At 36.6% G+C, this 15,599-nt stretch overlaps 1 protein-coding gene across 2 annotated transcripts; it reads right to left on the bottom strand.

The window, feature by feature from the left end:
- Positions 1 to 1,715: 1,715 nt before the first annotated feature.
- On the bottom strand, positions 1,716 to 15,324 carry LOC141440102 (lysozyme-like). Of its 2 annotated transcripts, none has more exons than XM_074104566.1 (5): positions 15,143 to 15,324; positions 8,986 to 9,074; positions 8,087 to 8,147; positions 2,648 to 2,780; positions 1,716 to 1,853 (listed from the first exon to the last, which is right to left on the bottom strand). In XM_074104566.1, exons 1-5 carry the CDS (start codon positions 15,273 to 15,275, stop codon positions 1,724 to 1,726), a joined length of 546 nt encoding a protein of 181 aa, XP_073960667.1. In that variant the 5' UTR covers positions 15,276 to 15,324; the 3' UTR covers positions 1,716 to 1,723. The 2 variants fall into 2 exon arrangements, with proteins under 2 accessions (XP_073960667.1, XP_073960666.1); XM_074104565.1 differs by lacking the exon at positions 15,143 to 15,324 and adding an exon at positions 14,139 to 14,309.
- Positions 15,325 to 15,599: the final 275 nt, after the last annotated feature.

The raw sequence follows: 15,599 nt of genomic DNA, 5'->3' as shown, positions 1-15,599 counted from the left end.
ACGAGCGCTAGTACCTTTACCTTAGTCGTTTCAGCGTGAAAGAATAACAAACCATCACAAAACCATCCTCATAAACTTTTGCGTTTGTAATATTAATTAGGTTTAATTTAAATTCAGTGAATAGCTTTAAAAAGAAAAAATCTTGCTGCAGTTAATGCAAATTTATGACAGCATTTTCTGTAACCTAATGAAATCATATTGTGTAAAATATTTGCGGAAACTACATTTCTCTTATGCGCTCTACTGTTTTAAGAGCACGGATTTTTTTTTAAATGCAAGAGAAATTAGTTTTCCCGTTGTGTCCTAACGACAGGTTTTTGGAATAAACTTTTGAAGTTTAGTACCTGTATCCTTTGGACATAAGATTTTTAATAAGAAAAATAAATTTAATTTTTACAATATTTTTAAAATTACTAGTCACGATCACATGAGCTACCCGTGCAGAATTTCGGGATTAATGGAATAAAAAGTAGGCTATGTCATTTCAGACGTTCAGCTACCTGCGTAACAAATTTTATACACAGTCGTTTTATTAAGCGCGATGGAATAACAAAAATATACAAGCACACACCCACACATACAAACTTTCGCGTTTAATATTACTAGGATTACCCTACTTATTATCCAAAACAAACTAGTCGTCTAACTGCTTTAAAATAAACTTTATTCAGCTGCAGGCGCCGAAGCGGCCCTGCCATCTGTGCTTCCGCACCTCTTGGACCAGTTTTATCTCAGCAAACCAGCGAACCGTTGTTTCTTATAGAAATCCTATATCCCATTTTACTTCGAATCTCCTAAGTGTACATTTAGATGCTGCTGACTCCGAGATTTTATTTTTGGTAGCTCACCTGAATTCGTTTGTTTTCCCGATTCACTTTTGTTTTAGGTAGATTGGTTGCCTCAGTAAGCTTCAGTGGTTCTGGTTAAGTGTTATGTGAGTAGTTTCAGAGGTTATTTTGTTTTTGGAACATTTGTTGGAACCAATGTTACTTAGTAATTAATTTGTCAGTTTCAGGATTTTTTAAACGAATCATTTCCAGATGCGCTGGAGGGATAAGAACCCGTATCTCTTTTCAGTAAGACATCATTAATTTTACCAAATGAGTAAATACATTATTTTAAATTAACCAGTATTAACTGGACTTTAAACATTTATTATGTAGCACGTTTGACATTCATACTGTATCGTGCTTATTGCAAAGTAAATCTACAAATTAATCAATAGGAGTCAGGTTTGTGCCATAATTGCCAGTTGATCGGTTTTATTTTTTTGATACTTTAGACTGCGGGATCCTTTCGACTGCCATAATTTTATAAGTCATAATGTAATGTTTGTCATAATTATTGTTATTCATAATTTTTTTCCCCGCTGAAACCATACGTTTTTTATAAATTTTTTAATGGTCATCCTGTAGAACTCTATAGGTTAAGTTAGCTTTGTTTTATAACAATTCATAAAAATAAATGGTTATAGAGAAAAAAAGAGTTATGTCAAACATTAGATTATGACAAACATTACATTATAACTAACAATTTTCGACCAGTCGATATAGACCTCTTAACAGTGAAGGAATATATCATATAAAGCTTCCAATCTGCACTATGTCCACGTAGAAACTCGATTCTCTTTATCATGAGAAGCCCGTACGCAGCAGTAGGACAAACAGGCCGATTTATTCTTGTTGTTTATGATTTTGTCAGGTAAAATAAAACACTTTTATGTTTATCCATGTACTTCGTAACCCTGTCTCATTTGTTCCACCCTGCTCCTCACCAGGCGTCTTCTCTTCCTCAACTTCTCGATGTAGAGCTCCCGTTCAGGACTTGTACGCGGCGAATTTAAGTCTGGACACCTGAAGAGAAGTTAATAATAATTACTTATCATCTCATGCCAATATAAACGGTCCACTACTGATCATGTGCTTCCTGAAGAATAAGAGGGCTAAGGTTGAGTTTCCACGTTAGCTCTGTGCGAATTTTAAAGTAAGCACATCTGCAGATGGCAAGTTTCTTCAAGAGGTTTGCCGTCGGTAAGAACCCCATTACAAGTTTTTAATATACTCCACATAATTCCAAGAAACTCATTGGTGCAAACCCTAATTTGATCCCACCATTCTCTGCTTTAGAGGCTATAAGTCAAACCATTACCACGTCCACTTAAGGTACGGAAGCTTAAAAATTTAAACAACCCGGGGGTTTTGAGTTTCTGCGGTACCAGGAAACAGAAAATTACTCCACATTATTTACTTTAGGTACAATACAAAGTTCAAAAAAAGTGAAAAGAAAGTTTAAAGAAGATAATTAAAGAGTGTTTTGTTATCCGCATAGAAGCAAAGAATTCGAAGAAGATGCAAGTTGAAGGGAGAATAGGCGGGCCACATAGTGAGTGTTAGCAGACCTTCCACTGGGTGGGCTGACGCTGAGCGGGCAACTGGTGGATACAAGTGGCGAAATGTCACTATTATTTATCGTATGGCTTCTGGTTCTCTACTTAAACTAAATATTTATGGCGTTCTAAAAGAGAGGCCTTTTTTCAACAGTGCATGTTCTAAGGCTAGTGATGGATGATGTAACTCTTCACTCTCTCTTTCCAGTCTTTTTTTTGTACTGATTTGTGTCTGCAATTAAAAAATATTGTAACACTCACTTGTAAATCTCGTTAGTGATCGTATTGTCATTCTTGCACCTCGCCGTCCACTGCGACCAGTATTTGAAGCCCTCCTTATGAAAGATGTTTACTGCACACGCCGTGTCATCTTTTATGTCATCGTCAAGCAGCGCTGAGGTCAAGGTTAAATGGCCGTTATAGTGTTAGTATTATGACAAGTTTAAACCTGCAAGAAACATCCCCTTTTGTTTCGAGTTCTGTGTAAAAGAATCCGTGCGCAGGTTTGCCACCCTGTGGCAGGGGATCCGGTGGTATGGTTTGGAGGACATGTCAGTTCCTCTTGGCACGAGTTGTTACTCATTTAAATCTTATAGCTGTTGTGGTGTTTTTATAGTTAAGGCCTTTGGGAACTGACATGTTCATTATCGTTTGATCAAAGTTCCATAATAAATAAAGATTAAAAAAAAACATCCCCTTGTTCCCCATTCATAATCATCTTACATAGCCAGCACTGGTAGGGGCCAAATTATTTCCTAACTTAATAAGTTATTGCCGTTTCGCTAGCCGATGTCGCGGCATGCTCGCTTGGCTCGCGCGTCGTGGTTGCAATTGTACCTGACACTCCTCGCTTCGCTCATCGTAGTACCTAATTTTCCGGAACAGCGCGCGATAACCGTATTCCACGCGGGCGAAGCCGCGGGCAAAAGCTAGTTGACAATAAATGTGCCCAATTATATTACTGAAATCCCTTACAAGTAGGAGATGTTTGGCTCCTTTGCGTGTTGGTCATGTAAAATGACTACAACTGACCCTTTTTTTTCTTTTCCCATCTTGTTATTTAAACTCCACACTTTTCAAGTTTTTATTTTACATGTGGCCTGGTGAGAATGTCTAAAAGAGCATCATCAACAAAAAACGTAGTATGAAAACCAAATAGACAAAAACTTCTTACATTTTAAAATACACTTTTTAAGTACCGTTATAGCATTTTAAACTCAAAACTAAAACTAAACCCAAACCACATTTTACGAAGCGAAACGTGACATTAAATTGTATTTTAAATTAAATACGATACGCCAGAACATAAAATGTCGCTTTAAATTTTAGTCTTGAGTTAGTTGAGCTACTTGAGCTTTAATATGTCTGGTTACTTACTAAGTTCCAGGTTAAGTTTTACTCCATCAAAATTAGATCATATTAGTTACTCTTCAAAGCTGTATTTCGCGAAATTTAATAGTGAAATATATAATTATGACATTATTTTTTTATTAGAAATAGGACATTATTTTTATTTCCTTTTTAAACCTAAGCATTCATTATATCCAAAGCATCAAGAGCCTGTAGAGGATCTTAAGACATTATCAAATAAAGAAGAACTATCGCAATTGGTTCATCTAATACGACAAAGATATCGACAGAATCCATCACTAAAACATTCAGTCGAAATTAACCCTCTCTTTTTAAAAATGAAAAAAAATCTCACTGTCACTCTTCAATGTTTGTTAAAAGTTCTTTACTGAATTGCAAAACTGCTGAATACGAATTTTGGTCAAATAGCACCCTGAGACTATTATAATAAGTAATTTATTGAATCAGGCGTTACTTTGCGGAGGTCCATATCAATGAACTAAAATAATTTCCTTGCTCACCCGCGACCTTACGATAGCTAAGCTTATGCAAAATATGCGTGTTCATGCAGTTCCTCCACCTCCACACTGTAAGAACACACACAAATCACACAAACCCATCTACCACCACCACCACACTACACTGACGCGTTTCGAACTCAAACAGAGCTCATCTTCAGAGTGACACAACCGTACACCATGCTACCAGTTGTTAGACTAACGAACCACAACCACCGTTTCAACTTGTCACTGTAACTCCCCAAGTACCCACATACGTTTTATGAAACAAAACAAAACTACCCACAAATTATTAATTTTTTTTTTTAACCGTCCTTCAAAACTACCTTGATTTTTATTTATTTACTGTCAAGGCATGTTTTATTAACTACCATTGCTGAAATTAGATCCAAGCCGTAGCAAGGGAGATGAAACTAAATTTACCTGCTCATTAATAATAGACCCCATACTGTTGTATCTAATTATCTCCATGCATTCAAAAACATCGAGACGAAACCCCTTGCCACAATAATGTAACACTTCATACGAATCCGAGTCCGATAAAGAATGATTTAGTTCCAACAAATGTTTGGCAAAATTCGACTTATCAGGATGCTCATTCCTATATGCCGAAACATGCTCTTTAAATCTAGCATTAAAACTGCGTCCTGTCTGACCAACATATACTTTACTGCAGTCATTACAAGTGAGCTTGTATACACCCGATCTAGTTCCTTTAACTACCTTCTTTCTTCTTTTTCTTTTTTCTTCTTTTTTTTCTTTATCTTTATCTTTGTACTCTAAAACTTTGTTGTTGGAACTAAATCATTCTTTATCGGACTCCGATTCGTATGAAGTGTTACATTATTGTGGCAAGGGGTTTCGTCTCGATGTTTTAGAATGCATGGAGATAATTAGATACAACAGTATGGGGTCTATTATTAATGAGCAGGTAAATTTAGTTTCATCTCCCTTGCTACGGCTTGGATCTAATTTCAGCAATGGTAGTTAATAAAACATGCCTTGACAGTAAATAAATAAAAAATCAAGGTAGTTTTGAAGGACGGTTAAAAAAATTTATTAATAATTTGTGGGTAGTTTTGTTTTGTTTCATAAAACGTATGTGGGTACTTGGGGAGTTACAGTGACAAGTTGAAACGGTGGTTGTGGTTCGTTACTCTATCAACTGGTAGCATGGTGTACGGTTGTGTCACTCTGAAGATGAGCTCTGTTTGAGTTCGAAACGCGTCAGTGTAGTGTGGTGGTGGTGGTAGATGGGTTTGTGTGATTTGTGTGTGTTCTTACAGTGTGGAGGTGGAGGAACTGCATGAACACGCATATTTTGCATAAGCTTAGCTATCGTAAGGTCGCGGGTGAGCAAGGAAATTATTTTAGTTCATTATTATAATAAGACCAAACACGGCTACGTTGTTCTGTATTGGAGTTCAAGTATCTAGCTTCCAGCTCCATCAGTTCAGCTCGATATTACTACAAAATTATATTCATGATATTGTATCATCAGAACTACGCATAAATGCCAAGTTTTGTGTCAGTACTACAACAGAAAGTGGGTGAAAATCATGTTCAAAATTTTTTAATAAGCGTGTGAAAAACATGATTACCCATAAAATGGTCCTCATTTTAGGTATTTAAGTCATATCTTAGTATATATTTGAAATTGTCGATGTAGAAAACAGAACTTAAAGAAAATTCAAAAAAGAAATGTAATTTTTATTGATTTGGTTCGATCTTTAGTCCCATCTACCTATATAAACAGACAGATGGACTCGTGATCACTCGTGCGTGATCTCGTGAATACTCCAAAATAGAATGTTCTATAAGTCACCAAACCGCAAGTTATTCTTTCCAATGATCAGATTGTAAAATGCATGGTACAGGAACTAGTAAAGTACAAATACTTGGTAGAGCGAGAGTGAGAGGAGCCATGTGATCTGTGATTAAAAGTAAGAGATGATAATAACCAAATATGAGTTTTAAATTAGCTCATGTTCATTTAGGAGTTCTAAAAGAAAATATTAATATGTCAGAGCCGGAATGTAGTTAGCAGAGAAGATGTCAAGGATGACTTACATATTATGGCAAATAAAACCACGAATGTTTCATCCCCTTACAGCATTTGATACTACGTACACAAGCTTTAAAACTATCCAATACACATACACTTAAACTAGTTTGCCAATCTCTTTCGAAAATAGAAACAAAAGACCAGTCTTCTTTTTCTTTCTCATTTGAATCTTCAGCAAAACGAAGAAACAGACGAGTTCCGAGCGACATTAAGATTCTAGTTGTACTATACATAGGACAGAAAGCACACATGACTACTTTTAAAATACAGTCAATCCTCGCCTGCTTATTCTGTACCTACCTACTATTAGATATTAATTGCCGTAGCGGAATCATACCCGCCAAATGACCATCCATTTGTAACGCTATCTTGAAAATACAATTTCACAACTTTACAAAGTTTAAAACTGAAATACTCCACTCGGTACTCGTTACTCAAATCCCCACTCGTTACTTTACTCATCCGACTGCACGGGAGATAAAACCGGGTCGTAAAATCGTCCGAGGACACTCGGTTTGTTTGTCCGCCCTCCTGTTTGTCGGTGGCTTGTTAAGCTGCAACTGCTTTACAATATTGCATTTGGGTCATCAACTTTGTACTAATCCGTTTATAAAGTTAATACAGTTTTATTTTTCAGGATTTTTAAGTATGAAAAAACTAGCTTTTGTCCGCGGCTCCGCCCGCGTGGTATTCGGTTATCGCGCGCTGTTCCCTCGGGAACTGTGCATTTTTCCGGGATAAAAAGTAGCCTATGTCACTCTCGGGCCCATAAACTATCTCTATGCCAAAAATCACGTCGATCCGTCGCTCCGTTACGGCGTGGAAGACGGAAAAACACACAAAAATACAAACACACTTTCGCATTTGTAATAAGTACGAATATGGATTACAGAAGTGTTGTTGGGTAGATATATGAGTTTGCTTTTACCATTGTAATATGACAATGTTCCGCAGTCGCTCAATAGTAAATAAGTGTGTGTTTGTTTTCTTTATGGGAAGCTACACTAATGGAATAGTGTTTAATACCTTTAAACAAGTTTTTCTTGTATACAAATCCTTTTGAGTATCTTGGAAACAAGTTTTCAAAGCAAACAATCGATCTAACTCTGTCTTACATCTCGAAAGAGGGTGTTTTTGAGTTCCAAGTAGGTACCTAGTTGTTTTATTTGTGAAAGACTTTTAAAAGGTAAAGTGAAAATTTCCCAAGACAAGCTAAACCAATTTTGGGCAACATCTAGTGCAGTTGATAATATATATTTTTTCAAGTACAGCAGACTAGTACTTAATATAGTCAAAGTAAGTGGTACTCAAACTTCATTTAACATCTAATGAACAAAACTTGAGATAATGTCATCAAAGTAATTGTTAGCAGAGAACCAATCTAGAAAATGAGCTAGAAATATGAGCGAAGAGATAATTTCCAACATTCGTACCCTCTAAAGGTAAAGTTCCACTTAAGTTAAACAATCAATCGATTTTACAGTAAAATTATCCTGCTTCAACATTTCTAAACTCAAACTAAACCAACCAATTTGAAGAAAGCGAAAATAATCAAGTTGTTCAACTATTTTCCACGTACTAAGGTTAATTGGAACTATTCGAACGTCTGTAGTTGATAGGAACAATTAAATACTGAATTACCAAAACGACAGACTTTTACGTCGACGATATTATCGGTTTTAGACCTTCTGGGGTGAGCGGGAAGTACAAATTGGAAGTGGAGTAGAAAAGGAAGTAGGATGTTTTAGGAGAGTGTCTGACACTTACATTCGCACGCCACGTTGCATTCTCCACCCTTTTTGCCTGGTCGACACCATCGGCTTGGAATCTGGAAGTTGGGGAAATTATTTGAGTGGTTTATCTTAGCCTATAGGAGTATTATATACCAGGGCTCACCAAATGGTGGACCGCGATCCGGATTCGGACCGCCAGCTTATTTTGTGCGGACCTCAAGTAAACAGTAACTTGTATTATTGAATACGGAATTCAATAATTCACATTGATATGTTAAAATAATCCTTTTTACTTTTTTTAGTTAAATAACATTTCCTTCTTTAATAAACTCAAGTAGAAACGGACCGCGATGGTGTTTTTACTTTAAAAACCGGACCCCCGAAGGAACTAATTGATGATCCCTGTTATATACAAAGTAAATGGCCCGATGCTCAACTTTCTAACTCCCAATAGACGACTTGTAAAGTAAATGACCCAATGCTCATCATCGTAATTCCCAATAAATGACATGAAAGGTAAATGACCCAATGATCGATATCCTAATGCCCAATAAAATGATCTCCTTCTGTCACCTTTATTGAAAGAAAGAAAGTAATTTATTGCTAATAACATTAAATTAAATATGGCAGCTACTAACTAGTGACCAGTTCTAGTTAGGACTCTTAATTTATATTAATTTTTTATTCGCTATTTTTTGCAGTGAAACAATTTTTAATGCAAGGTTTAGGTGTTGCTGACTTAGGTTTTAAGTAATTACTTTTTGTTGGCTGAAAAAAGCATGTATAATAGCCCTTTTCGGCTGAATTACAAGATAAACGTTTTAATTTTGGTTAAGTTCATTGTAAAAGAGGATCGATCTCAATTTGATGTTTTTGATTTAAGTTCTAGTTTTATGGTTATGATTTATCAAGCCAATCCATAATAGTTCAAACCTGATAGAGTCCATAGTTTTTCTTCCCACTCGGTGTAACGACGAAAGCTCGTGTGTCTCTGTTGCTCACTTTCTCTATGAGACACACCCCTGTGGGAAAGAGAGACAAATAAATTCGCAGTACATTATCTACTTCACTTTTTCTATTAAGGCGCTATACTCTTGATAGAGTGGTCGTAGGCCATTGACATCTATGTATAGACTGCATGTTTCTTACATCAAAAACGGCGCACAAAATGAGTTCACAGCGCGATTTTGGGAACAGCTCACTATAGTTTGTTGACGTCTGTGACAGGGGTTGTGTCACAGTAATATTGGTGATTGATGCGCCGCGCGTTTTGTTCTAAACTGTCAGTCTAGTGCCGCAAGGTACAGAGATTTGGATGTCGTAGACGGGTGAGGATCGTAGTGAACCTTCACGACGATTTTACAATAAATTCATCATCATCATTCATCATTCCAGCCTATATACGTCCCACTGCAGGGCAGAGGCCTCCTCTCAGAACAAGAGGGCTTGGGCCATAAGTTCCCACGCGGGCCCAGTGCGGATTGGGAACTTCACACGCACCATTGAATTGCTTCGCAGGTTTGTGCAGGTTTCCTCACGATGTTTTCCTTCACCGCAAAGCTCGTGGTAAATTTCAAATGTAATTCTGCACATGAATTTCGAAAAACTCAGAGGTGCGAGCCGGGGTTTGAACCCACGACCCTCTGCTTGAGAAGCGATAGGTCAAACCAAATTGTCTTCTCTTAATTAGGTTAGCTGGAAGAGATCCCTTCTTAGGGATAAGCTCGCCTTTGTTCTCCTCTCTGTGTATTTGTATTTTTATTTTTATGTGCAATAAAGAGTTTACATACATACATACATATTTTCTTGGGAAAATAGTGTGGTAACTCTAAGTGTCTGAATTCGTTATTGGCAATACCAGTAGAGAGCGCTACTCACTCTCGTATCAGACCCGTTAGTCGCCTTTTATGAAACCCACGGGAAGAGATGGGTCCGTCCTGTTCTAAAACCAACCAAGACACTAATATCGAAAATGAATATCTCTAAAGTTAAAAAATCGACGGTCAAAATATCGAAATTAGGTTGTTCGATAATTTGGCGGTCGATGTTTAAACTATCGATATTTCAATTTTCGATAGTCAGATACATGCCCCTTCACTAACGTAGTTACAGAAAACGCATCTAAATCAGTCCAACCGTTCTGGAGATAAACGGGAACATTAATTGTTTGCACACAGACAAACAAACAACCTCTCACCCAAAACGCATATACCTTCTCCGTTCCGTCGTGGGTAAAAAATCTTAAATTAATAATACTAGTAAATGTAACCATCTACATAAATTCGCTTTATCATTGTTTGTAAACAAATATTGGCGCGCAAAAATTACTAGCAAGTACAAAGGTAATAATATGTTTGTATAAGGTGAAAAAACGTAGGTAACTACATGTTTTTTTACTTTGTATTTTCTGATTCTCAGAACCAATATTTTTTGCCATTTAACTGCCTATTCTCAAATAAGAATATGATTTTTTGTAACGATTTATCAGAACATTTATTAACAAGGTCAGGAAGAGTCACGAAAAGGCGAATAAGGTTGGTAGCATATTGGCACCGGTTTTTTTTTTAAACTGTATTTTTTTACTCCCTTTATGCTAAAAAAGGGTGTTATAAGTTTGATATCAATGCTTGTGTGTCTAATTTTGAAAAACTCAGAGATATGAGCCCGGCTTTGAACCCACGGTCCTCTGCTTGAGAGGCCATAGTTTAAACCACTAAGCTAACCGCAGCTGTCAAAATTAGGTATGTTTGAAATTTACCACGAGGCACAGATTATTAGTACTAACGTACAGAATGGCTCCGCCCGCACTGATTCGAGTTACCCCACCCCTCAAGCGCAGATTGCAGGAAAACTGCAGGAAAGCAGTCGGGTGCGCAACGCGATGTGTGTCGGCCGCACGGCACTAAATTCGGGAGCAATAATTTTGCGCAATGGTAACCTACTCCTTGTATAAATAAATAATGATTTCTGAAATAACTACCTACCGAATAATTCGTTTAAGTATGTAGTCGTATATCTATTGTAATTGAAATACACAGACAGACACATTTTAAGTAGGTTTAAATAAATAGGTAAGATTAACGATTACATTTTATTTGCACATATCTAAGCCATACCTACATATAAGTAGGTACCTTTAAACGTCATTGGTAGTACTTATCTTATAGTACTAACTAGGGTTTTGCGATAGTCAGCCCTGTGTATCTTACGCACACATTGACGCGTGTACAGACGTCGTTGTGCTTATGTAGATTCAAGAACGCGTATTTTGTCCGTCGTGGCCGCCGTGTGCACGAGGTTTACGGTGAAGAAAAATATCGTGAGGATACTAGGTAGGAACTATGGCCTAAGCCCTTTCAATCTGAGAAGACTGTGCCCAACAGTGGGACGTACGAGTATTATAGACAGTTCCTTATTAGTCGAATTAAATATGAGTAAGCGGTCCAAGTTAATACTCTTTGAATGCCTTTAGCATGCCGCTGTGGGAAAATCCGTGTTATAATTTGAGGAAAAAATCTGCACCCATTGTTAAAAAATGATCACGAACATAATTGTGATCTTTGATTCTACGAATTCTACTCTAAGTAGTATCATCAAGTCTCTACAAGTGTATATGAAAAATGGATAAAAACTAATATCCCTGTTCTTACTATAACATAATGCGAATGTGTGCCTAATTAATAATATTACTATTTTTTAATTTTATTTATGTGACGGCCAGATAGGCAAGTGGATAGAGAACCTGACTAGGAAACTTGAGGTTCGGGTTCGATCCCCGCTCGGGGAAGATGTTTGTATGATTATCTAGAATGTTTGTTCTCGGGTCTTAGATTTTTCATATTTATGTATGTATACTATATAAGTATGTTCATCCGTTGCCTAGTACCCATAATAAAAGCTTTCCTTAGTTTGGGGCTAGGTCAATTGGTGTCAATTGTCCCATGATATTTATTAATTATTTATTAAACGAGCTTTAATAGTCCATAAGGTGCTCGGTTTTAGAAAAGGACAAACTCATTTTTTCCCGTATGTGTCGTAAAATTCGACTAATAAGGAACTTCATATACAGTGTGTTACTGGCAGCCAGGCTTTTTTTAAGGGAGGTTAACCCGTCACGCGTCCTAGAGACTACATTATTCCCTAACTTTTTTTTGCGGGAAATGTCCTACTGTCCTAGAGACTACTGGTAGACTACTGGTAGTCCCTAGGACATTTCCCGCACAAAAAGTTAGGGACTAATATAGTCTTGGACGCGTGACGGGTTAAAGTAATGTATGTCTGTAACTTAACCATGACATTAATTTTATTAGGAGCTGTTTCACCATCCTTTGATTAGTTCTAACTGACGGTTAAATGTAATGCCGTCTCTATTTGTTTTGTTCGAATAGACGGAGACGGCATCACATTTAACCGTCAGTAAGGACTAATCAATGGATGGTGAAACAGCCCCTCAATAAACTGAAATTCAGACTTAGTTCTTTCTAAAAAAATTATAATTCTGTCTATTGTCGTTTACACTTACTTGTCAATTTACTCTGCTGCACATTGCTAGCAATTTATTTATTATTATTATTTAAAATATTTATATTATGGTGTTAAGTACGTTGCTGTAAAACGACAGAGTACAAAAGTATGCAGCTACTTTTGATGATGACGACTGTACATAACCACTTAAGATATCTTGAAATTCCTAGATATTTTCACGTGGATATTTCCAGCTGAAATCAATTTAAGAAAAAAAGTACCAACCTTTGAGTTACGTTCATTTGATACAATTCCACGCATCAGTTACTGAGTGATCTCTTTGTTAACCGGGTACACACTAACTGCTCGAGCATTTAGTTGAGAGGTTAGTCTAGTCTAGTCTAGGTTGTACAGTCACCAGCACCAATATATGACACAACAAGCGTGCATAAATATCTGATACAACTCTATTTCTAGGGCCGGAAGGACGCGTCCGATATTTTTGCACGCTCCGCTGTGGCAGATATTAATGCTGGTGACTGTACATCTGATCCAACAGCAGCTAAAAATGTGGTTAGATACGCCTGAATAATTTTCACCTCGGAGAGGGATAAACGATAACAATGCATGCAGTGATAATTCGAGCTCTCATGTTATTTGTACACAGTAAAAAAAAGTCGTAGTACCTACTCTGTGGTGTGAGCTATGACTTCTCAAGGAGAGGATTGTGGGTTCAAGCCTGGACTCGCACTTCTGACTTTTTTGGAATTTATTTGCAAAAAAAACATGCGTCAAAATTTAATAGTGTGTGTAAAGTTCCCAGTCCGCACTAGGCCCGCGTGAGAACTACTGTCCAAGCCTTCTCATTCATAGAGCCCTTTGCCCTGCAGTACAGCGTACCTGTAGGGCGAAATCCATACTTAATATGATAAATGCGAAAGTGTGTATGTTTGTATGTTTATCCGTCTTTCACGTTGAAAGGGAGCGACGGATCGACGTGATTTTTGGCATAGAGATAGTTTATGGGCCAAAGAGTGACAAGGGCTACTTTTTATCCCGGAAAATGCACAGTTTCCGAGGGAACAGCGCGCGATAACCGAAGTCCACGCGGGCAAACCGCGGGCAAAAGCTAGTGATGACACAAATAAAATTAATAGGGCGTGTGGTTTTGTCCTACATTTCGGGGCGTTAAATGTTCTTACATCTGTTATTACACACTCCAGTAAGTATTTCTATTATATTTCGAACTTACACGATTTTAACTCACAATTTTTATTGAAAAGAAAGTATTCTTCTCACTAAACACCATTATTACTATGGATAATGGTATCTAAGACAGTATGACATGTGTGTCTTAATATGGTTTATACAATTTATATAATTATGTTAAAAAAAATATGAACAGACTACGTTTTTTTCCCCTTCTTTAAGCGTCTATTATATTAGATCTAAAAACTTTGTTTTTTTTTGCAAATTCATCGAATTATAAAACAAAAGTACACCATTACATAATTTATTATGTAACTTATATATACATAACAGCCAGGCAAAAAGACTGTAGCAATAAAATGTATTTTTTAATATTCTTTTTCCTTATCTAGCTACTACGAGTATAAACTCACATTGTCCAAGGAAAAGATCATTTGGCATTCCCACCTTTATCAACTCACGAACCAGTTTACATCTCGTATCAAACCTCTTTGCCTGCACACCGGCATAATAGAACGCAATTAAAAACAAAACATGTGCTATCCGCATGACGATGGTAGTGATACTGGCAAGTAATAAACAAATATGAAAATAACGTTCCGAGTTAAAATGTCAATGTCATTGAGCACTGTTGTATTTAAATGAGGAACGAATTATAGGTTCCATTGTTATAGCGATAACGTGTGAACTTTGTATTGGTAATAGTAATCGTGATTTGATTATTGATCTTTGGACTCTAAAATTGGCACAGAATGAATAAGTTTGTTTTTTGAGGTTATACTGGACTCTGCTAATCATTTGTCTCGCCAACCTTGCTTAAATACGAAAATGTCAAAAACAACTCGTGTTAACTAAAAATAAATGAACTTAAAATTGTGAAAGGTATTCCATGAAATCTCTATATTTTATTATGACTGTTATATTTATAGCCGTAATTAATCTTATCAATACACAGTAATGAAGATAATTTTAACCTAAGTGGAAACCCGATGGCTAAGTAGCAACAAATACGTACGTACCTACTCTAGTACCGGTTGTGTTTACGCTTTTTATTTCTCTTGTAGTTGGTTACAACAGATAAATCTTGTCATTTTAGTTTAGATTAATCTTTGAAATGAAAACTGAGTGATTACTAGTTGGCATAAAGACTTAATTATCAACTCTCAAATCAAACCGTTAAGTCTAGGAAGCTGATATTTTGCTCAGACGTTTCTTTTAGTAGATAGACAAGATACTTAAAGACGGATTTCGCGAAACTCGGGATGGAAAATTCTATTGGCGGATGGGGATTGTCATTATTTATATACCTACGTATACCTACTCACAGGAAAGACGCAAGATGGCAGACCATTTACTTAAGTATTGGGTGTTATTGGCTAAATCAATAATTTTATTTTACTGACAAAAAGTTACTTACAATTTCCGAGAAACGTTTTCTCAATATCTTTCTGTTTTAACAATTCGACGGCCAGTTTGCATCTCGTAAACTTTTTACCCTCACATGCAAAGATAAACAAAAACAGTAAACAAATTTGTTTATTAATGTACATTGTTATACACCGCTATACAACTGTAAATGAACAGCGTGACCATTACGGATGTTTATAATCTTGTTATTAATATAATTACCTAGCCACAGATAGTAAAAACACTTGTATATGTCTAACCCGTTTCATGCGGAAGTTATTACTTATAAGCGTGACTTGGATCAAGTTATCCCTTTAATTTGACATCTGGTTTGATATTGGTTTAAAATATAGTAAATTGATGCAACTCAGCCTTGTGCTCAGCTGTTGATAACCCATGCGCATTAAATGCACTAATTGCGTCGCCATTAGTTTCTGTAGTGATAGCTTTGCGTGAACTGTCAATAT

This window comes from Choristoneura fumiferana, chromosome 22, assembly GCF_025370935.1.
Source record: "Choristoneura fumiferana chromosome 22, NRCan_CFum_1, whole genome shotgun sequence".
NCBI classification, from domain to species: domain Eukaryota; kingdom Metazoa; phylum Arthropoda; class Insecta; order Lepidoptera; family Tortricidae; genus Choristoneura; species Choristoneura fumiferana.
Note: the sequence above shows the minus strand (reverse complement) of the source record. Positions and strands in the feature narration are given on the sequence as shown.

What these genes read in the sequence shown, in the direction of transcription:
- LOC141440102 (XM_074104565.1), bottom strand. Translation starts at nt 14,274, where the DNA reads ATGCGGATAGCACATGTTTTGTTTTTAATTGCGTTCTATTATGCCGGT. An exon ending in TGATCTTTTCCTTGGACAAT is followed by an intron (nt 9,075 to 14,138) that starts GTGAGTTTATAC and finishes TCTTTCCCACAG; the next exon opens with GGGTGTGTCTCATAGAGAAA. An exon ending in AAAACTATGGACTCTATCAG is followed by an intron (nt 8,148 to 8,985) that starts GTTTGAACTATT and finishes CCCAACTTCCAG; the next exon opens with ATTCCAAGCCGATGGTGTCG.